The sequence below is a fragment of the Grampus griseus genome (assembly GCF_964374135.1).
Source record: "Grampus griseus genome assembly, chromosome: 2".
In the NCBI taxonomy this organism is placed as follows: domain Eukaryota; kingdom Metazoa; phylum Chordata; class Mammalia; order Artiodactyla; family Delphinidae; genus Grampus; species Grampus griseus.
The window spans coordinates 66617986-66642095 of NC_139018.1; the positions used below are offsets into that span (position 1 = coordinate 66617986).

The 24110-nt window shown below is 37.8% G+C and overlaps 2 protein-coding genes across 3 annotated transcripts in view; both read right to left on the reverse strand.

The window, feature by feature from the left end:
* The window catches only part of NUBPL (NUBP iron-sulfur cluster assembly factor, mitochondrial), a 249732-nt gene that overhangs the window by 33334 nt on the left and 192288 nt on the right, over positions 1-24110 (reverse strand). The gene's annotated exons all lie outside the window — the stretch shown is intronic.
* On the reverse strand, positions 7498-7877 carry LOC309818569 (HIG1 domain family member 1A, mitochondrial-like). The gene has a single exon (XM_082648328.1). The coding sequence runs from the start codon at positions 7863-7865 to the stop codon at positions 7584-7586; it is 282 nt and encodes a 93-aa protein (XP_082504454.1). The 5' UTR covers positions 7866-7877; the 3' UTR covers positions 7498-7583.

Consider the following 24110-nt stretch of genomic DNA (forward strand, 5'->3'; position numbering starts at 1 on the left):
GGAGACCCAAAATTAAGGATTCAACACAATGTGCTAAGCATTTTAATAAGGTAGGCCTAGAATGTTATGGAGTTATAAAACGAGAATAAAGGAAAGGTAACTAATTCAATCTAGGGGAGAGGATAGCAAAGGTGATAATGGATAGGGTCAGGAAGCAGGTGATAAGAAGAAATGGGGCAAAGTTTCCAGAAAGAAGTGGTAGCTAAGCTGAGTTCTAAAAGTTTGTATTACAGAAAACTCACTAGTGTAGAATACACTGTGGAGAATAGTCTGGTGGGGTAAAACTAGGAGCTGTGGCAGAAGTTCAGATGCAAAACAGCGGTAGCCTGAACTAAGGCAGCACTGAGAGTAGATGGAGATGGAGGCTTTCCTGGGTCTCCACTATTATCTCACAGAAACAAGATGGTTTTGAGAGTTTTGAGGGAAAGGGCAGTGCAATTTTTTCTGGAAGTGGAAACACCAGAGACCTGGTTATGATTTGTAGACACTATGAATTTCTTAAGTTTTGTGGTTTCTTCTAGATGATAAACTGAAAAAAATGAACATATCCCAGATCACCTGGATGACCATCATCTTATAACTAAATATACACTGCCATGACATTTCAGCATCCAAACCATCAAATTGGCAGTTCTTTGTCCCAGCTAAGGAGAACAGAGGTATAATTAACAATAAATAACTGATGACACCAAGTGAAGAGCAAATGATACTATTAAAGAGTACTGTCAGAAGGGATAATTTGAAAAAGTTAAGAATAGAGGAAAGTGGAAGTGGAACCAAGTTCTCACAAAGCATGTAGCAATATAGGCATGCCAAACTCAGAAGAACTGTGCAATAACGTCTTTAACATCTTTTTTAACATCTTTATTGGAGTATAATTGCTTTACAATGGTGTGTTAGTTTCTGCTTCATAACAAAGTGAATCAGTTATACATATACATATATCCCCGTATCTCTTCCCTCTTGCGTCTCCCTCCCTCCCACCCTCCCTAACCCACCCCTCTAGGTGGTCACGAAGCACCGAGCTGATCTCCCTGTGCTGTGCAGCTGCTTCCCAAAACTGTAAAATCAGTTTTACATTTGGTAGTGTATATATGTCCATGCCATTCTCTTTGTCCCAGCGTACCCTTCCCCCTCCCCGTGTCCTCAAGTCCATTCTCTAGTAGGTCTGCATTTTAATTCCCGTCCTGCCCCTAGGTTCTTCGTGACCATTATTTTATTTTTTTTAGATTCCATATATACATATTAGCATACGGTATTTGTTTTTCTCTTTCTGACTTACTTCACTCTGTATGACAGACTCTAGAACCATCCACCTCACTACAAATAACTCAATTTCGTTTCTTTTTATGGCTGAGTAATATTCCATTGTATATGTGCCACATCTTCTTTACCCATTCATCTGTCAATGGACACTTAGGTTGTTTCCATGTCCTGGCTATTGTAAACAGTGCTGCAATGAACATCGTGGTACATGACTCTTTTTGAATTATGGTTTTCTCAGGGTATATGCCAGTAGTGGGATTGCTGGGTCATATGGTAGTTCTATTTTTAGTTTTTTAAGGAACCTCCATACTGTTCTCCATAGTGGCTGTATCAATTTACATTCCCACCAACAGTTGTGCAATAGTATTTAGCTACAAATTCATCTTGCAATTGGTATTTTCATTTCAGCAAAAACTTCATCTTTCATATTATTATCATTAATTTGAATTTTATTGATCTTGTAAGTTTGCTTGAATTTAATATGTTATTTTTTTAGTTTTAAAAAATTATATAAGAGCTATAAGTTTAGGGAATCTGTGTTTATGCTTAAAGTAGTCTAATAATAAAAATAAGTCTATTTGGGGCATGGGGCAGATTATTTTCCTTTAGAAAGAGGGTCTTTTCATTAGTCAAGTTTCAGAAACACTAGCTTTGGAATTCAAACAGAATCAGTATTCAAATTTTTATTCCATAGCTGACTACTGGTGTGACCAGGGTAATAACTTAGTCTCTTTGAGATTCAGTTTCTTCATCTACAAAATGGCATAGTAATACTCAGGTCACAGGGTGCAATAATTTAATGAACTAAGGTACATAAGATACTTGACATGATGCCACAGGGTAAACATTCAATAAATGGTAGTTGTGTTGGTAACACCATTTTTGTTATCTTTAATATTGTTATTAATACAAATGTCTTAGAAGTTGCTAGCAAGGTCATTTTCATATTTGCCATCAGGCAGCTCATCCTACTTTTCAATTTGTTCCATGGATCACTACATTCTTCTATTCTGATTTATTCTTCCAAAAAAACCAAAAATGAATTAACATTTCTCTTTTCCCTCTTTTAAAGATTGATGGAAATAACCTCTCTGCAAAAGTGTACTCAACTCTACTCTTTACAACCAATGTATCTCCATAAATTGCCTCCTTCTAGATTCTGTTATCATATCCAGGCATTTGGAGGGGAACTAATTCCAGTTCTGCCCCCATCCACCTGTGTGACTAACATTGGGCAAATAACTCAGAATCACTCAGGTCTCAGTTTCCTTAGCTGTAAAATTAATGCAAGGACAGACAGTCTTCAAGCTAGCTCTCTGATTATATGACTTAGCATTCCCTCAACTATAGTTTCCAAAACCACCCCTGTTCAACCTGACTGCCTCAGTAATCCTATTTAAGCAAGTGTGAAAGACTACCTCCTCCAAAAATTATGGCCCCTCAGTCTCAGAGCCATTCTCTTCACATGGAAGCAAAACCTCCTTGGCTATTTCCTCCAAATTCTCTCATAACTATATACTAGTATGCAGGGAGTTTTCTATTGCATTAGCCCTAAAAAGTACCTCTAGCTTTCATATAATATAAACATTTTTTGTTTGAAACACCCTTTGTCCACTATTTGTATTACCACTGCACAATATAGTTTCATGGATGGTTATGATTTTTCTCAATTTTTTATCAAACAAAAGTAATAACACAATGCTGTGCACAAAACAGGCACTTAACAAAGGATCAGGGTTTAAATAATTTTCCTATATTTTCAAATCATTCTAGACTACAACTGTATGAACTCTTAGTTCGTAAGTTCTTGAACCAGGAGTCAAAAGCTCTGGATTCTGGTTTTGTTGACTATCCTAATGTACTATACAATCTTGAATAGCTCACTAAATCTCAATACATCTCAATTAACTCCTCTATAAAATGACCCTATTTCCATTGGTCCTATTTAATTTTAAAGAGCTGTCTCATTTTTAAAGAAGAATGTAAAACTGTTACTGAAATGCTTGGTGACATTATTTTTATAGCTATAAGACCCCAGAGAGAGGGATTAAAGTGACTTGGTTTCCTCTGTACTTAACCCTAACACAGTATCACAAATAAGCATCTATGCCACCTGAGTTTCTTTGTGATCTAAATAGCACCACTCATATATCATAGTAACTTTTTGACAAGGACAACAATCATCTTCCATGTCCCATCAAATGCTCACAAAACATGTAAACATTCCATTGGAACTACCAGCCACATTATAAAAGACTTTTGTAAGTTTTTTTTTTCTGAAATATATGTCCTTAGCTAATGACTAAGTCCTTAATCACAACGCAGTCAGTCTTTAGAATGCTCTTCTGAGAAAAAAATTTCTAGCCGTTGTTAAAAAATACAAAAACATAACTGGCTCATGCATAAATCACACCTCTTTTGCTATACCAAATTTTAGTACATCATACAAGTAACCATTTCAGACACCCCTAAAGTGACCTCTGGAATTTATAAAGAAATAAAGCAAACAAAAGACAAACAAAACCTCCAGTAAAATTAATCATTAGCCAATCTGTGCATCACAACACATATTTTTAAATATTAAAGGAATTATGTCAATTTTTTTTCTTGTTAATATATCTCAACTTAAAACATGGTCTCCATATCTGATACTACAGTTTATCTCTATAGTTCTTGCCTTCTACTTAATAAATTTTAATTTTTCTCAGGGACCCTGGAACATGAACCAATATGAACTAGCCTAGATTTTCCCTTTTATACCATTACTGATACGTCACTTCAGTTTGTGACGGTTTGTTAGAAAACTTGTGCTCCCTCTACTGACCATAAGGAATGCTAATAGCAACAAAGAGAATGTTTAGTTTGCAATAAGTGGAATTATTTTCTGGGGGTAAAAACACAGTATCATAAAACACCCATCTCAAGAATCCCATGGAGAATTTTCTATCCATTGTCTAGGGTAAATGTCTAAGTCCAAATAATTAAATAATATTGTTTAAATGTTATTTTCCAAGTTGTAATCTGTGTAAGGGCTTTTTAAATCTCAGCTGAGATTTACTGTAAGAGGTTAGGTGTCTATCGGATTCTGGTAAATATGTAAACATTCTAAAAAATAATTATTTTGAGTATTGTCTTAATTGCCAATTCTCTTGAGTATTGAGAGGAAAAAACTGCATATCTGGATTTGGGTCAGAGTTCACAGTAGTTAAGCATTTAAAACTGATTATTCCAGATGTTAGGCTGATCATAATTATACCAGTGTGGAATTACTCAATTATGCCATTCTAAGTCTCCATGGCATAAATTGTATCTAATTCCCAGGCTTGATTGAGAACTTCAGTGCTGGAACCTAATAAAAATGTACAACAGAAACTGCCCATAATTATACCTGGATGAGTAATTCTATACAGCCCTTGCGCATGTCAGTGTAAAGTCAACTAAGACTTAAAAGAAGAAATCAACTGCTATTCTTAATGTTCACAGTGCTCTAATATTTACTGCTACTGATGCTCCTTGATTTATTTAAAGATACTTGCAGCAAAAGAAAATAATCATTTTCTGCTAGCTTAACATAAACACAATTGTTTACTGACTATAAAGGAGATTGGTATTTTTTAGCTCTCCCCTGTCATTCTCCTCTACAACTCCCAAACCTCCTGAATTATAAACATTATTTGCTTTAATATCAAGGAATGCCCACTAATATTAGTATCAGATTAAGTAAAACATAATTTAAAAGGTAAAGTCACATCAAATGTACCCACAGACTGTGTTTCAACAGGGAATATAAGCAATTCTTTCATGAGTCACTGTTTTGGACTCTATGCTCCATTCCTGCAGAGGAGAGAGAGAATTGACTACAGTCACAAAGGGGATATGCTTTATTAATTTAAAGATCAATCATTTTGCTCACTTTAGAAATGAATTTTGTTACAGGAAATTATGTCAATTGCTGCCAAAAAGAATTATAAAACACAATAATTAGTGGAAAGCACAGTATTTCAAAATCATTGGTGAGAGAGAGCACTTGCACTTTGGAACTTAATTAAGAATTCAAGTTTGTCCAAGGAATCTGGATGCGTATCTGCTGTTTAGGGATAAAGATTGGCTCTTCAATAATGGAGTCAACAGGCTTCCAATCACCTCACCTTAATGATGCTAACAAAGAATTCACCAGGGGATCCAGACTACATTCACTGTGAACCACTGGGGACAGGTGAAGCTTCTGGAAATTCTAAAGAGCTTGGGGTGGAACGAAACAGTTCTCTTATGCTCACACTTTGCTCTCTCTCTCTCTCTCTCTCTCTCTCTTTCATTCTCATTCTCCCCCCACTTCTGATATTTCCAGTAAAGTTAAGATAAAATCCTGGCTTCCCTCCAATCTTGAATCCATCATTATGTTGATCAGTAAACACCTAGGGGAGCCTACTTGTTGTACACATATTTCTCTGCAACTCAGAGAACTCTTTTGCTCTTCTGTGAGTGTCTGTTCATGTTGGGCTCTTAGATGTAATATTTTGTATTTCAAATTCTGTTAGATGCACATGAAGCTCAGCCTGCCCATGCTCATAGTGAGCTACCACCAAAGGCTGCCTGTTTAATAATGAAACACATCCCTTTTTATACATATTCTTTCTCCATGAACTCCAGAGAGGAGAACTGCTATACCTTGATTACCTTAACTTTATCTAGCCAGGTGTCTTTCAGGAAATAAAGGCTGAGACTTTACATGGAAAAGTTTTGCTCCATTTCCAAATACTGTCATACTTAAGACATGAAGACATTCTTCAGAGCTACACATCAAACTCTGATCAAATTTCTAACATCTATGACAAAGTGCAAAAATTTTTAAATGATAGACTGTGGGACTTGCACTTTTTCAACATATAAATGTTTAATAGATTTAAAAGTGGTTTCTAATATGAATCTGACTACCCATTGGCCATTAACTATTCATTGAACTTTAAGATATTAAGGAATTTTAGCTGTCAGACATATTATGAAGAAAATGCCTAGAAATTCTTCAACGACAAAACTGAATGAACTATATCAGAAGCATCCCATCCAAACACAGCCTAGATAATCAAGGAATTCAAACATCAGATAAGCTGGTCTAGACAAAGTGATTCTGAAAGCTGACTATATAAGAATCATTTGGGAGTTTTTAAAATCCTGGGTCTTTCCATGTCATAGTTCAAAAGTTGTTAATTCTCGGGCTATTTCTTTGAACTGTTAACTAACATACTATAACTTCTACCTATAATATATGTTGACCCAAATACAAAAGCCCTGCTTCTTTTTTTTTCACTTCCATTACAGGCAATTTATTTAGTTTAACATTTATGATTCTTTCAGAGAAAATAGACTGCACATATTTAAAAAGCATTTTTCATTTACCTTTGCATTAGCACTTAAAATACACACTTCTATTTCAAAATGCCATTTAAAAATTATTCTAATATAACAGCAGCAAACTATAATTCTGCAATTACAAAACAGCTAAACGGGGATCTACAGTTAAGTTATTCTCATGTTTACAACTATGATTCTCAAACAGATACTACTTCAAAGCAGCTGTTACCAGCTCTTTAGGTTTGGTTTAAAAACACACACATAGTTGCTGGGAGGTTTATAATGTTGTATTCCGTGCACTGTTCTGAAAGGGTTCTTCAAGAGCCAACCAGACCTTAAAAACAGTACTCAGTCCACAAGGCAGTCAGAAAGAGTTAAATTAACTGGAGTAAATAGGATTCCTACATTACATCAAAAGCATATGATATTCTGCAGCAACTGGGAGCATTTTCAGGTTTGGCATGTTGTCCTCTTTACAACTAATTTTATCAGAAGAGTTTAAGAAGGCAGACACTGTACCACTACCAAGTGCATTTAAAAGTGACATGTTTTTTGGGCTTCCCTGGTGGCGCAGTGGTTGAGAGTCCACCTGCCGATGCAGGGGACACGGGTTCGTGCCCTGGTCCGGGAAGATCCCACATGCCGCGGAGCGGCTGGGCCCGTGAGCCATGGCCGGAGCCTGTGCTCCACAACGGGAGAGGCCACAACAGTGAGAGGCCCGCGTACCACAAAAAAAAAAAAAAAAAAAAAAAGTGACATATTTTTGTGCTAATCTGACTCCCCTGAATGACCTAGCTAGTGAACTAGTCACTAGGCAAATCAAGCCTGCCAGAAAGGAAGCCAATATTCAAATTACCAAGTTATTGTCCAACCCACAGAATTTATTTTCAACATAAACATATAACCTCAATATGAGATGTCTAACTAAAGCAAACACCACCAAGACCAAGACAGCATCTCGTCTTCTAAGGTTTAGGTTTTGCCCAGAATTCTTGATACATGGAATAGCCCACACCAAGAGTCATTGCTCCCACAACAAAGCCTTGGGCTGCCACGCGCATGTGGATCAGGTGAACAGATATTTTAGTATTGCCCCTGCTCTTCAATTTATATAATCCATATGCAATGATTGCTGCAAAACCTGCCATTCCAATGGGGACAAATGGTGCCTCTCTAGCTTTTCGGATAAGTTTAGATCCCTGATCTTCATCATATGAAGAAAGAGAAACATCTGTGTCACTTGACATAGTGATTGAAGAATCTTCAGACAACGGCACAACGTCGCAGGCTCCTACCGGCTTCTCGAAACGTGCTTCTTAAATTTAGATTGGAAACATTGTTGTTCATTAACCAATGGCATTATATCAGTATTTGCTTTATAATTTGATTCCCAATCTAACAAGGACTGAAGTTTCAGACTGAGTACCAGGAGTGTCCTTAAAGATAAAACATTGGCCACTAATATGTATAAAATGGATAACTAATAAGAACCTGTTGTATAAAAAAAAATAAATACAATTGTATTTAAAAAAAAGGATAGGGCTTCCCTAGTGGCGCAGTGGTTGAGAGTCTGCCTGCCGATGTAGGGGACACGGGTTCGTGCCCGGGTTCGGGAAGATCCCACATGCCGCGGAGTGGCTGGGCCCGTGAGCCATGGCCGCTGAGCCTGCGCGTCCGGAGCCTGTGCTCCGCAACGGGAGAGGCCACAAGAGTAAGAGGCCCGTGTACCGTAAAAAAAAAAAAAAAAAAAAAGGATAAAACATTGGAATACAATTCCTAGTCTTTAACCCTTGGCTACAATTTGTCTAACAACAAAACAATTTTATTTTGGAAAGAATTTTTATAATTTGATGGCTAAAACAATAATTCTCTTCCACATCATGCGATTCTTTGCCAAATATCCATTAATTATAATCCTGTCCAACATTTGCACGGAAAGATACCTGGAAGAAGTCCAAAACTGACTGTCTCCTTTAAAGTTTCACACTACAAACTGAAAACATAATGAAGATTTACTATCTCTGAATACCAGGAAAAGCTATGACCTAAGTCTACCACCTATTAGGTACAAGCATGTTTCAAGCTTTACAATTTGAGGTAATTATAAATTATAAAATGTAGGGGAAAAACAGCACAAAAATCCAAAGTAGCCAAATATGGCCCATGGTCATTTACTTATTTAATGATGGCAACAGTAAGTTTCTGATTCTCCAAACCCCAAGAGGCTTTCATGTTATAAAAACTACTGTCCAAATTGGCAGTCAAAGAGTATTACTGTAAAAGAGATAATTGAGGCCAAACTGCTGTTGGTGGGGAAAATACTAGTGTGGATTTGTACAGCTTTTTCTCAAGAATCTATCATGAGTGAATAGGAGTTCAGTTAATGTGGCAAAAGGCCCAATGCCTTCCACAGGCAATAAATGCCTTTCACTTTAAACGATGACTGAAATATTAAGGTGGCTTTATTTAAAATTCCCACCCCATCTCATTTAAGTGAATGAGAGGCAGAAAAGCTTCTGGCTTTCCTTCTCTCTGTAGAGTCCAGACAGGAAGAAAGTGCATCGCCTCATTTTCACAATGTAATGCCAGTCTGGTAGTGCAGCTTCTCTTGAGCCCATGGATATTTAGCATATTGTCTGACTACTCTGCCATATACAGTAGCTTCTCCCTCCCTATAGAAAAGAGATCAAAACAGGCCCCACACTAGGACTACTTGGCTGTTTTCTCTGCCCTCCCCTGGAAGAATAAGAGAGAGGACCAAGATGTGATCATGTTGCTCCCCTTGCGAGTGTTCAGTCTTTGTCGCTTCTCTTATAAGAACCATTTCCAAAAGTTTTATTCCTGCATCAATCTTTACTTAATGAAGTGAAGGAGAACTTTTTTCATAACTCTACCCTATCAGAATAAACTCTTCTATCCATTACTCCCCACTGCAACAAAATATACTTATATCAGAGTTCATCTCCAATATAAATATTCTATTCATTAATTTGATGACAGTAAAATTTTGCTTTCTGATAGCACGGATTTTCACTAATTTGAGTGTACTACTGATATCTGTATTAGCTTCAAACTTTTAGAGGGCAGGAATCTTTGCTTTGTATTTCATGTATTGCAAGTCACTAATTCACAGTTATAATGATGATCATGAAGAAAAAAAAAACTTCTGGTTATTTTCCACTTGCTGTGCTCCACTTCCTTCCTCTCCACCTTCCCCAAGCTCTGCTTCATTCTCTGCCCTGATCAGTGCCCAGGTAGCTGACCTCTGTGGACTGTATCACCTGAGTTTCCTTACCCTCTGGCTTTCAATAAGGATCTGCCAGTAGGAGGTATCAGCGGGATAGGAGGCTGTGGGAGGAGAAAGACGCTCTAGTACTATTAGTACCACACACAACTGCTCCCTCCCTGCCTTGCAGGAGTTCTGCCCTTGGCTCTGTTCCTCTGTGGCCACAAATCCCAACAGGCAGCCCCTCCTCCATGGCTTCAGCAGTCGCCAGGTCCCACCGACACAGTTCACTCTCTGCCCCTTCAGGCAGAGAGACAGTAAAAATTCCTACTGTCACTAGTCTCTGGGTACTTCACCATCTCTTGTTTGTTTCCTTAATGCTGCCCACACCTCGGTAACTAGTCCCTTCATTAAACCCACTCTGTTAATTCCTTTAAAGATGTGTCATCTCTTTCCAGCCAGGACCCTGACTAATATAGCACCTTAATATGAATAAATTACTAAAACTCTCCAGTCTCTCAAAAAACAAAAATATGCTTCATAGATTTCATGAGAGGCATAAACTCTTAATTCCAAGAGTTAAAGTCAAATTAAGATAGTCTTCAGATACTCATACAGAGGATCTCAGTTGAAGCAAAGGAAGGAAGAAAAATATTTTAGGCAACATTTATTAGAATTCAAATACTAGCATAGTGCATATATTTTCAAAAATTTCAAGGAACTTATAATGTTCCTCAAAGAAATATTAATCCTCTTCCATTATGGATGAGCAGTTAAGTGTTCAATAATTCCCAAGAGTTCATCGCTATTCATTAAAAAACAAAAAAACAAAAACTTGGAAGTCAACGATGGAATCTACCCAATTCAATATATGGCACCAACTAATTTACAAGTGAAACAAACAACAAGCAAAAACTCAGCAAACTGTATTACAAAAAAAAAAAAAAGTAAGAAAAACAACAAAACAAAACCAGCACTGATAACTCTGGCTTTTCCCCTTGGCAGGTTCAACAAGACAAGAGTAAATCCAAAGACTGTAACCGGTTATTTGCCACACACTATTCTGTCTCCTTTCCCTCTAGCAATTACTACAAATACAAGGCACTTGCAGTATGTAATGATTCAGTCCACATAAGCTCAAATTTAAATCATTAGCCGCTAATACTACTGTCAACACATTTATCACTATTGTTGCTACACGATTTTAACACAAATAAGAGGATGATGTTTTTTTCGTTAAAGTTTATTCTTATAATAAGCTTGTCATCTATCCCATGGAACAAAATCGAACACATACAAAGAGTTGCTAATTAGCATTCAGAAAGAAGGTCTTTTTGCTTGTACAGGTCTGCCTCCATGAATTTTGCAAAAGGATGTCTCTTTACAAGTATAAAACAATTTCATTCTCAACATGGCGTGGAGAAATGCAAAGTTCATATAAAGGCTCTTTGTAATTCACAACATTTCACTATCCGCCCCCTCCCCCCAAAAAACCTTTTACTTATTTTTTTTAACATCTTTATTGGAGTATAATTGCTTTACAACGGTGTGTTAGTTTCTGTTTTATAACAAAGCGAATCAGTTATACATATACATATGTTCCCATATCTCTTTCCACCTGCGTCTCCCTCCCTCCCACCCTCCCTATCCCACCCCTCTAGGTGGTCACAAACCACCGAGCTGATCTCCCTGTGCTATGCGGCTGCTTCCCACTAGCTATCTATTTTACGTTTGGTAGTGTATACATGTCCATGCCACTCTCTCACTTTGTCACAGCTTACCCTTCCCCCTCCCCATATCCTCAAGTCCAATCTCTAGTAGGTCTGTGTCTTTATTCCCGCCTTAACCCTAGGTTCTTCATGACTTTTTTTTTTCCTTAGATTCCATATATATGTGTTAGCATACGGTATTTGTTTTTCTCTTTCTGACTTACTTCACTCTGTGTGACAGACTCTAGGTCCATCCACCTCACTACAAATAACTCAATTTCGTTGCTTTTTATGGCTGAGTGATATATTCCATTCTATATATGTGCCACATCTTCTTTATCCATTCATCAGTTGATGGACACTTAGGTTGCTTCCATGTCCTGACTAATGTAAACAGAGCTGCAATGAACATATTGGTACGTGACTCTTTTTGAATTATGGTTTGCTTAGGGTATATGCCCAGTAGTGGGATTGCTGGGTCATATGGTAGTTCTATTTGTAGTTTTTTAAGGAACCTCCATACTGTTCTCCATAGTGGCTGTATCAATTTACATTCCCACCAACAGTGCAAGAGTGTTCCCTTTTCTCCACACCCTCTCCAGCATTAATTGTTTCTGGATTTTTTTTTTTTTTTTTTTTTTTGCAGTATGCGGGCCTCTCACTGCTGTGGCCTCTCCCATTGCAGAGCACAGGCTCAGGACGTGCAGGCTCAGCGGCCATGGATCACGGGCCCAGCCGCTCCGCGGCATGTGGGATCTTCCCGGACCGGGGCACGAACCCGTGTCCCCTGCATCGGCAGGCAGACTCTCAACCACTGCGCCACCAGGGAAGCCCTGTTTCTAGATTTTTTGATGATGGCCATTCTGACCAGTGTGAGATGATATCTCATTGTAGTTTTCATTTGCATTTCTCTAATGATTAATGATGCTGAGCATTCTTTCATGTGCTTGTTGGCAATCTGTATATCTTCTTTGGAGAAGTGTCTATTTAGGTCTTCTGCCCATTTTTGGATTGGGTTGCTTGTTTTTTTGTTATTGAGCTGCATGAGCTGCTTGTAAATTTTGGAGATTAATCCTTTGTCAGTTGCTTCATTTGCAAATTTTTTCTCCCATTCTGAGGGTTGTCTTTTGGTCTTATTTATGGTTTCCTTTGCTGTGCAAAAGCTTTTAAGTTTCATTAGGTCCCATTTGTTTATTTTTGTTTTTATTTCCATTTCTCTAGGAGGTGGGTCAAAAAGGATCTTCCTGTGATTTATGTCATAGAGGGTTCTGCCTATGTTTTCCTCTAAGAGTTTGATAGTTTCTGGCCTTACATTTAGGTCTAATCCTTTTTTTTTTTTTTCGGTACGCGGGCCTCTCACTGTTGTGGCCTCTCCCGCTGCAAAGCACAGGCTTCGGACGCGCAGGCTCAACGGCCATGGCTCATGCGCCCAGCCGCTCCGCGGCATGTGGGATCTTCCTGGACCGGCGCACGAACCCGCGTCCCCTCCATCGGCAGGTGGACTCTCAACCACTGCGCCACCAGGGAAGCCCTAGGTCTAATCCATTTTGAGTTTATTTTTGTGTATGGTGTTAGGAAGTGTTCTAATCTCATTCTTTTACATGTAGCTGTCCAGTTTTCCCAGCACCATTTATTGAAGAGGTTGTCTTTTTTCCATTGTATATTCTTGCCTCCTTTATCAAAGATAAGGTGACCATATGTGCGTGGGTTTACCTCTGGGCTTTCTATCCTGTTCCATTGATCTATATTACTGTTTTTGTGCCAGTACCATACTGTCTTGATTACTGTAGCTCTGTAGTATAGTCTGAAGTCCGGGAGCCTGATTCCCCCAGCTCAATTTTTCGTTCTCAAGATTGCTTTGGCTATTCGGGGTCTTTTGTGTTTCCATACAAATTTTAAGATTTTTTGTTCTAGTTCTGTGAAAAATGACAGTGGTAGTTTGATAGGGATTGCATTGAATCTGTAGATTGCTTTGGAGAGTAGAGTCATTTTCACAATGTTGATTCTTCCAATCCAAGAACATGGTATATCTCTCCATCTATTTGTATCATCTTTAATTTCTTTCATCAGTGTCTTATAGTTTTCTGCATACAGGTCTTTTGTCTCCTTAGGTAGGTTTATTTCTAGATATTTTATTCTTTTTGTTGCAATGGTAAATGGGAGTTTCTCCTTAATTTCTCTTTCAGATTTTTCATCATTAATGTATATTATAGGAATGCCAGAGATTTCTGTGCATTAAATTTGTATCCTGCTACTTTACCAAATTCATTGATTAGCTCTAGTAGTTTTCTGGTAGCATCTTTAGGATTCTCTATGTAGAGTATCATGTCATCTGCAAACAGTGACAGCTTGACTTCTTCTTTTCCAATTTGGATTCCTCTTATTTCTTTTTCATCTCTGATTGCTGTGGCTAAAACTTCCAAAACTATGTTGAATAAGAGTGGTGAGAGTGGGCAACCTTGTCTTGTTCCTGATCTTAGTGGAAATGGTTTCAGTTTTTCACCATTGAGGACACTGTTGGCTGTGGGTTTGTCATATATGGCCTTTATTATGTTGAGGAAGTTCCCTCTATGCCTACTTTCTGCAGGGTTTTTATCATAAATGGGTGTTGAATTTTGTCAAAAGCTTTCTCTGCATCTATTGAGATGATCATATGGTTTTTCTCCTTCAATTTGTTAATATGGTGTATCACATTGATTGATTTGGGTATATTGAAGAATCCTTGCATTCCTGGAATAAACCCCACTTGATCATGGTGTATGATCCTTTTAATGTGCTGTTGGATTCTGTTTGATAGTATTTTTGCATCTGTGTTCATCAGTGATATTGGCCTGTAGTTTTCTTTCTTTGTGACATCATTGTCTGAAAACCTCTTTTAAAGTGTTCAAGTAGTTTCTAAAAAATACCATACATTTAGATGGAGCTTTTATATTCATTATCTCATTTGATCCTTATAAGTCTATGGGGTAGGCAGGTGTTCCACAGGTAAGGATAGAGAGGTACTTAACACTTTGCTAAATATCCCTGCAAGTAAATAAAAGAATTTATTATCTTACAATGGAGCAATGCTAGTGATTCTCACCAGTAATTTAATACAGAGCCTGCATGTAACCAAATAACAACTGCCCACATGCAGACTATTATCCCAGACACCAAAAAAAGTTAATACTAAAAGGTATCAACTAACCACAAGGATGTTACATATAGTACAAGAAAAAAGACAGCATAAAGAAATCCCTAAAATGAAAATATTTTTCTCTCAAAGGAAGAGTGAAATAAAATGTATGTTTTTTAAAATAAATGCTTTCTTTAACTTACACATAGAAAAAAAGTTCCTAGGTAAAAGCAGTTGGGGTGGGAGAGATCACAGGAGTGAGTTAGCAGGATGGTAAAAAAGATAAGGGGGCGCAGATCTGTTCACATAAACAGTGACAATTAGTCAACTAGCTTTGCCATTTATTCAATCAATATTAATTGCATAAGCCATTGTCCAAGGTACTCTAAGAAATACTGTGATAAATAGGAAAAAATTATTGCATTCAAGCAGCTTACCACCTAGTTGGGAAGATAATACCAACACAGATAAAACACTCATTCACTGATCAACATTTCCTGAGTGGTCACAGGAAGGCACTGAGTTTAGTATCGTGAGAAACACAAAGATGAATGAAACAGAGCCTTAGCCCTCCAGGGTGTAACAGTCTGGTAGAGAAGATAACACAGTTACGCAAGTTTTGAACAGAGAACATAAGAAGTGCTATAGGAACGGTCCAAATAAAATGCTATGTGAATTCCAAAGAGGGAGAAATGTTTCCTAAATGCGGGTTTGGGGAAAATGCTAAGTAGTAGGCATTTAGAATAAAGGGTATGCAGGATTGGGGTTCCCACTGACTGGGGAGGAAAGACATTTTAAGTGAGGGTCAAATGTATGCTAAGTTAGAGATTTTGGAAAGTAAAGGAAGGAAAGAGGGGGCAGTGAGTATATAAGGTTTTTGGGGGAGTGATCCCATGGTATATGAAGGAGTTTAGTGGGAAAGGAAGGGAAGTCAAATCACAGGGGGGTCAAATGGGAGTCTAAGAAGCTTATGTGGTTTGTGGGATATGGGACATAAGAAAAAGTAGAACACAGCATATCTTAAAAGAGATCTAAAGTCAATGATAAGAGGAAAGGAAGATTAGGTTCACAAGTAGAGAAAAGATAATTTAATTAGGTCTAGAAAGGCAGACATGATTCTGACAGTCTGCTCCAGATTATATAAATTGATGAAAGCCATGGTTCAAGCCAGGCCAGTAACCCTTTGGTTGGTGCACTTCCATCCAAATCTTGGGAGCTGGCTTAATTCTGGTATATACTCAGATATATTAGTTGTGAAATGACATTGGCCTGAATAAAACCAAACCTCAGGAACTAAGCCTTTAGCAAACACACATATACAAAGACACAATCATCATATGCATCTGTCCCCCCCAAATTCTTTTGGTAGGATACTTTCTTCGTTTGCTATTTTTTTCTAATTATAAAATTAAGACATATTGACTGTAGAAAATCTAGTCTTCTCATTGCCATTAATTTTAACATTGACATAATAAGCCATAGTATGACTGTATTAACACTGATACCTACAATGCTATACTGAGAGCTAGTGTGCCTGGAAACCAGCCAAATACCCAAGACCAGTATGGTCAGCCCAAAGACAATATTGGTCTTCCCAAGAATCATTTGGGGCTCTCCTCCTAAAGCCCAAAGGAGACTGCTTCTAGACTGCCTCCAACCTTCCCAGGATGTATAAAGGGGCCCAAAGCAATCTCTTAGGAGTCAAAAACAAACAAGCAAAAACCGTGAATATAGGAGACACCAATCTAGACCATTGGTTGGATACTCACCATGTATGGGTGCACAGGTTTAGGCATATTCATTGACAAATTTATTTTTATCAGAGATTGCCTAGATTAGAGTAATTATAACCTAAATGGGCTGAATGGACCAGAACTAAACATAGAAAACCAATGAGTCAAATATTGTTGGGTTTTGTATTAGGGCAGCTTGATGTAGAGGTTAAGAGCATGAGCTTTAAACTCAATCAGAACTGATATGAACCTCAGTTATAACCCACTGTAACTGTGTGGTCTTGGGAAAGTTACTTAACCCTTCACAGATTTAAGAAAATAGGGATAATATAACACCTGTGATCATTAAATAAAAAACAAATATATGGAAGGCTGTCATTAAATGTCAGTTTATTAATAACAGCCAATCATCATGGTACCAATTTACACAGAAATTTATTGTCTTTAAAGAATGCATGCTTTCTCAGCAAAGGAAACCATAAACAAGATGAAAAGACAACCTATGGATTGGGAGAAAATATTTGCAACTGATATGGCCGACAGGGCTTAATTTCCACAATATACAAACAGCTCACATAACTCAAAAACAAAAGAAACAAACATCCCAATCAAAAAATGGGCAAAAGACCTAAATAGACATTTCTCCAAAGACATACAGATGGCCAACAGGCACATGAAAAGATGTTCAACATCGCTAATTATTAGAGAAACGTAAATCAAAACTATAATGAGATACCACCTCACACTGATCAGAATGGCCACCATTAAAAAGTCTACAAATAACAAATGGTGGAGAGGGTGTGGAGAAAAGGGAACCCTCCTACACTGTTGGTGGGAATGTAAGTTGGTGCCGCCACTGTGGAAAACAGTATGGAGGCTCCTCAAAAACTAAAAACAGAGTTGCTGTATGATCCAGCAATCCTACTCTTGGGCATATATCCAGACAAAACTATAATTCAAAGAACCATGCACCCCTATGTTCACAATATCACTATTTACAATAGACAGGACATGGAAACAACCTAAATATCCATTGACAGATGAATGGATAAAGAAGATGTGATGTACATATATACAATGGACTATTACTCAGCCATAAAAAAGAATGAAATAATACCATTTGCAGCGCATGGATGGACCTAGAGATTATCATACTAAGTGAAGTCAGAAAGAGAAAGACAAATACAAACACCATATGATATCACTTATATGTGGAATCTACATACGACACAAATGGACATACTTACAAAACAAAAACAGACTCACAGACATGTGGTTGCCAAGGGGGGAGGGGGAGGGATGGAGTGGGAGTTTGTGGTTAGTAGATGCAAACTACTACATATAGAAACATTAAACAACAAGGTCCTACTGTACAGCACAGGGAATTATATTCAATATCCTGTGATAAACCATAATGGAAAAGAATGTGAAATAGAATGTATGTATATGTATAACTGAATCACTGCTGTACAGCAGAAATTAACACAACATTGTAAATCAACTATACTTCAATTTAAAAAAAAACAAGAATGAGTGGTATCTACTTTTTAAATTATAAAAATATACACGTTCATTATAGAAAACTTAGAAAATACTGATAAACAACAATTTTACTGTCATAGTCCAGATATAGCTAAGTTTATGTATTTTCAAAAGCATCTTTAGTACCTGGCCCTATTGGTTTTTTTTAATGAAGCAGACTTGGCAAGTGACATATATGTTAAGTTTCCATAACAGAATTATAGAACACTAGAAGTTTCATTTTCAGATTTCTTTCCCAAGAAAAGACAAAGCAAACTAGGTGTGGTGCTATCTTCAATGTGCTACAATGAATCTTATTTATTCTTTAAGGTTCATCTCCATGATGTGTTTTACAATTCTCTTCAAACTCATGATCTCTTCTTCCTTTGATCCTCCATACCATGGGGCTTACATCTCTCATACAGCACTTCTCATACTCCACATTGTAGCTATCCATGTTTTTTTTTCTTACCTGCCATTCCCTCTCCCTGCCCTTCCCCTTGCTCTATCTCCTAGGGCTGGGACCTTTTTTTTTTTTTTTTTGGAGTATAGTTGATGTACAATATTATATATGTTACAGGCATACAATATAGTGACTCATAATTTTTAAATGTTATGTTCCATTTAGAAGTATTATAAAATATAATATCCTTGTAGTTTATTTTACATCTAATAGTATGTACCTCTAAATCCCCTACCCCTATACTGCCCCCACTAGTAACCACTAGTTTGCTCTTTGTATCTGTGAGTCTGTTTCTTTTTTGTTATATTCACTAGTTTGTTGTATTTTTTTGGATTCCACATAAAAGCGACATTATACAGTATTTGTCTTTCTCTGTCTGACTTACTTCACTTAGCATAATACCCTCCAAATCCATCCATGTTGTTGTGAATAGCAAATTTTCATTCTTTTTTACAGTTGAGTAGTATTCCATTGTGTGTGTGTGTGTGTGTGTGTGTGTGTGTGTGTGTGTGTGTGTGTACATCTTCTTTATCCATTCACCTGATAATAGGCATTTGGGTTGCTTACATATCTTGGCTTTTGTAAATAATGCTGCTATGAACATTGGGGTGGCATGTATCTTTTCGAATTAGTGTTTTTGTTTCTTTCAGATATATATATATATATATATATATATATTCAGAAGTGGAATTGCTGGGCCATATGGTAGTTCTACTTTTAGTTTTTTGAGAAACCTCCATAATGTTTTCCCCAGCGGCTGTACCAATTTACATTCCCACCAATAGTATACAAGGGTTTAGGGATGAGACTTTTAACTGGAGGACTGCGAACCTTCTGAAATCATATATAAAAATAGTGTTTCTGTAGGTACAAATACATTTTCATGGACGGAATCCATTTATATAACAAATACTCAAAAAAAGGTCCAAGAATGGAAAAAAGGTATGGAATGCTTGTCTAGGGCAGCAGTCCTCAACCTTTTTGGCACCAGGGACTGGTTTTGTGGAAGATAATTTTTCCACAGATGGGAGGGGGATGGTTCAGGCAGTAATGCGAGAGATGGTTCAGGTGGTAATGGCATAAATGTGGAGCGAAGGGGAGTGACAGATGCTAGAGCAAAGTCTTGTAATTTAATTATCCTTGGATTCTCTACAGTAGGGGTCCCAAAGCCCCAGGCGGTGGACTGGTACCAGTCTGCAGCCTGTTAGGAACCAGGCCACACAGCAGGAAGTGAGCAGCAAACAACTAAGCAAAGCTTCATCTGCCACTCCCCATCGCTCCCCATCACTCACGTTACTGCCTGAACCAACCACCCCGTCGCTCACATTACTGCCTGAACCATCCCCTCCCCTCTGACCGTGGAAAAACTGTCTTCCACGAAACCGATTCCTGGTGCCAAAAAGGTTGGAGACCGCTGCTCTAGAGTGCTTAGCACCTACCTTCATATGGATAATATTTGCTGATTTACAACCTTAATGTTGACTATACTTCAATAAAAACATAAAAAGTAAAAAAGAGAAATGAAAACAAAAACTTGAAAAGAAGAAGAAACAGTAGCAAAAGTAGCAGCTACCTACTATGGAATATATTGCAAACTTTGAGTTGATGAGTTTTTCCCAAAAGAAGATTCTAAGAATGACAGCAAAATAAAGTACGCACTGGTTTCCTTATTAAAAAAATAAAATAAAATTTTATTAATAAATCATAAAATCAATGTTAGGTTTATGTTTAATGCAATCTTAAAAAATATGTTTTCCAGGCTTCCCTGGTGGTGCAGTGGTTGAGAGTCCGCCTACCAATTCAGGGGACATGGGTTCACGCCCCGGTCCGGGAATATCCCACATGCCGCAGAGCGGCTGGGCCCGTGAGCCACAGCTGCTGAGCCTGCAAGTCCGGAGCCTGTGCTCCACAATAGGAGAGGCCACAACAGTGAGAGGCCCACGTACCGCAAAAAAGAAAAAAAAAAAGTTTTCCTCATGCTTCATTCTCTCATCTTATTATAAAAAATACTGTTTCTGAAAGGAGAATGGTGCTTACCAGGGGCCAGAGGGAGGAGGGAATTCAGAGTTATTGTTTACTGGGTAAAGAGACTCAGTTTGGGAAGATGAGAAAGTTCTGGAGATAGATGGTAGTGATGGTTGCACAACAATATGAATGTACATAATGCTACTGAACTGTTATGTATATTTTACAACAATTTTAAAAATACTGCTTTTTATTCACATCTAATATGAATCACCTATTAGAGGGTAGACTCTTCATCAGAGATAAGAAAGAAAGAAATATACTGCTTAAATTGTAGGATGTAAGAAACAAAGCTTCAAAGGAAAAGTAAATATTAACACCAATCTACACATTGTTGGTTTTAGAATATAAGCACAAATTATAACAGGGTGATATAATCAAAAATCCTGTCCAAAGAGAGGGGCTGTTATCTCAGTAAACAAAGGAAAATTGCTTAGGGAAATCAGTTTATCTGTGTGAAGTAAATTAAACTTTTTCAAGGTACCAATTCACAACTCAGGGAATAACTGAAATTTTAGCTCAATTTTACCAACAGTATCCACATAAATAATAAAAGAGTTTTGGAAATCTGCAACAGGCATTTCAAACTTCCAGGAGTACAATTTAGTCAATAAACATTTATAAACATTCTTTTTTTTAAAAATTTTATTGGAGTATAATTGCTTTACATTGTTGTGTTAGTTTCTACCATATAACAAAGTGAATCACCTATACCCATACATATATCCCCACAGCCCATCCCTCTTGCGTCTCCCTTCCACTCTGCCTCCCTATCCCACCCCTCTAGGTGGTCACAAAGCACTGAGCTGATCTCCCTGTGCTATGCGGCTTCTTCCCACTAGCTATCTATTTTACATTTGGTAGTGTATATATATCAGTGCCATTCTCTCACTTCTTCCCTGCTTACCCTTGCCCCTCCCTATGTCCTCAAGTCCATGCTCTACGTCTGTGTCTTTTTTCCTGTCCTGCCCCTAGGTTCTTCAGAATCGTTTTTTCTTTTTTTTTTTTAAGATTCCATATATATGTGTTAGCATACGGTATTTTTTTCTCTTTATGACTCACTTCACTCTGTATGACAGACTCTAGATCCATCCACCTCACTACAAATAACTCAATTTTGTATCTTTTTATGGCCGAGTAATATTCCATTGTATATATATGCCACATCATTTTTTTTTTTTTTTTTTTTTTGCGGTACGCGTGCCTCTCATTGTTGTGGCCTCTCCCGTTGCAGAGCACAGGCTCCAGATGCGCAGGCTCAGAGGCCATGGATCACCGGCACAGCCACTCCGCGGCATGTGGGATCTTCCCAGACTGGGGCACAAACCCGTGTCCCCTGCATCGGCAGGCGGACTCTCAACCACTGCGCCACCAGAGAAGCCCCGCCACATCTTCTTTATCCATTCATCTGTCAATGGACACTTAGGTTGCTTCTATGTCCTGGCTCTTGTAAATAGTGCTGCAATGAACACTGTGGTGCATGACTCTTTTACAATTGTGGTTTTCACAACGGTATATCCCCAGTAGTGGGACTGCTGGGTCATATGGTAGTTCTATTTTTAGTTTTTTAAGGAACCTCCATACTGGTCTCCATAGTGGCTGTATCAATTTACATTCCCACCAACAGTGCAAGAGGGTTCCCTTTTCTCCACACCCTCTCCAGCATTTATTGTTTGTAGATTTTTTAATGATGGCCATTCTGACTGGAGTGAGGTGATACCTCATTGTAGTTTTGACTTGCATTTCTCTAATGATTAGTGATGTGAGCATCCTTTCATGTGTTTGTTGGCAATCTGTATATCTTTGGGGAAATGTCTATTTAGGTCTTCTGCCCATTTTTGAAATGGGTTGTTTGTTTTCCTGATATTGAGCTGCATGAGCTGCTTGTATATTTTGGAGATTGTCAGTTGCTTCATTTGCAATTATATTCTCGCATTCCAAGGGTTGCCTTTTCATCTTGTTCATGGTTTCCTTTGCTGTGCAAAAGCTTTTAAGTTTCATTAGCTCAAAATTGTTCATTTTTGCTTTTATTTCCATATCTCTAGGAGGTGGGTCAAAAAGGATCTTGCTGTGATATATGTCATAGAGGGTTCTGCCTACGTTCTCCTCTAAGAGTTTTATAGTGTCTGGCCATACATTTAGGTCTGTAACCCATTTTGAGTTTATTTTTGTATATGGTGTTAGGGAGTGTTCTAATTTCATTCTTTTACATGTAGCTGTCCAGTTTTCCCAGCACCACTTATTGAAAAGGATGTCTTTTCTCCATTGTATATTCTTGCATCCTGTATCAAAGATAAGGTGACCATAAGTGTGTGGGTTTCTCTCTGGGCCTTCTATTCTGTTCCACTGATCTATATTTCTGTTTGTGTGTCAGTACCATACTGTCTTGATTACTGTAGCTCTGTAGTATAGTCTGAAGTTAGGGAGTGTGATTCCTCCAGCTCCGTTTTTCTCTCTCAAGACTGTTTGGCTATTTGGGGTCTCTTGTGTTTCCATACAAATAGTGAAAGTTTTTGTTCTAGTTCTGTGAAAGATGCCACTGGTACTTTGATAAGGGATTGCATTGAATCTGTAGATTGCTTTGAGCAGTAGAGTCATTTTCACAATGTTGATTCTTCCAATCCAAGAATATGGTATATCTCTCCATCTGTTTGTACCATCTTTAATTTCTTTCACCAGTGTCTTATAGTTTTCTGCATGCAGGTCTTTTGTCTCCTTAGGTAGGTTTACTCCTAGGTACTTTATTCTTTTTGTTGCATTGGAAATGGGAGTGTTTCCTTAATTTCTCTTTCAGATATTTCATCATTAGTGTATAGGAATGCAAGAGATTTCTGTGCATTAATTTTCTGTCCTGCTACTCTACCAAATTCATTGATTAGCTCTAGTAGTTTTCTGGTAGCATCTTTAGGATTCTCTATGTATAGTATCATGTCATCAGAAAACAGTGACAGCTTTACTTCTTCTTTTCTGATTTAGATTCCTCTTATTTCTTTTTCATCTCTGATTGCTGTAGCTAAAACTTCCAAAACAATGTTGAATAACAGTAGTGAGAGTGGGCATCCCTGTGTTGTTCCTGATCTTAGTGGAAATGGTTTCAGTTTTTCACCATTGAGAACGATGCGGGCTGTGGGTTTCTCATATATGGCCTTTATTAGGTTGAGGTAAGCTCCCTCTATGCCTACCGTCTGGAGGGTTTTTATCATACATGGGTGTTGAAAGCTTTTTCTGCATCTATTGAGATGATCATATGGTTTTACTCCTTCGATTTGTTAATCAGTCACATTGATTGATTTCTGTATATTGAAGAATCCTTGCATTCCTGGGATAAACCCCACTTGATCATAGTGTACAATCTTTTTAATGTGCTGCTGGATTCTGTTTGCTAGTATTTTATTGAGGATTTTTGCATCTATGTTCATCAGTGTTATTGGCCTGTAGTTTTCTTTCTTTGTGACATCTTTGTTTGGTTTTCATATCAGGGTGATGGTAGTCTTGTAGAATGAGATTGGGAGTGTTCCTCCCTCTGCTATATTGTTGAAGAGTTTGAGAAGGATAGGTATTAGCTCTTCTCTAAATATTTGATAGTATTTGCCTGTGAAGCCATCTGGTCCTGGACTTTTGTTTGTTGGAAGATTTTTAATCACAGTCTCAATGTCATGCTTGTGATTGGTCTGTTTATATTTTCTATTTCTTCCTGGTT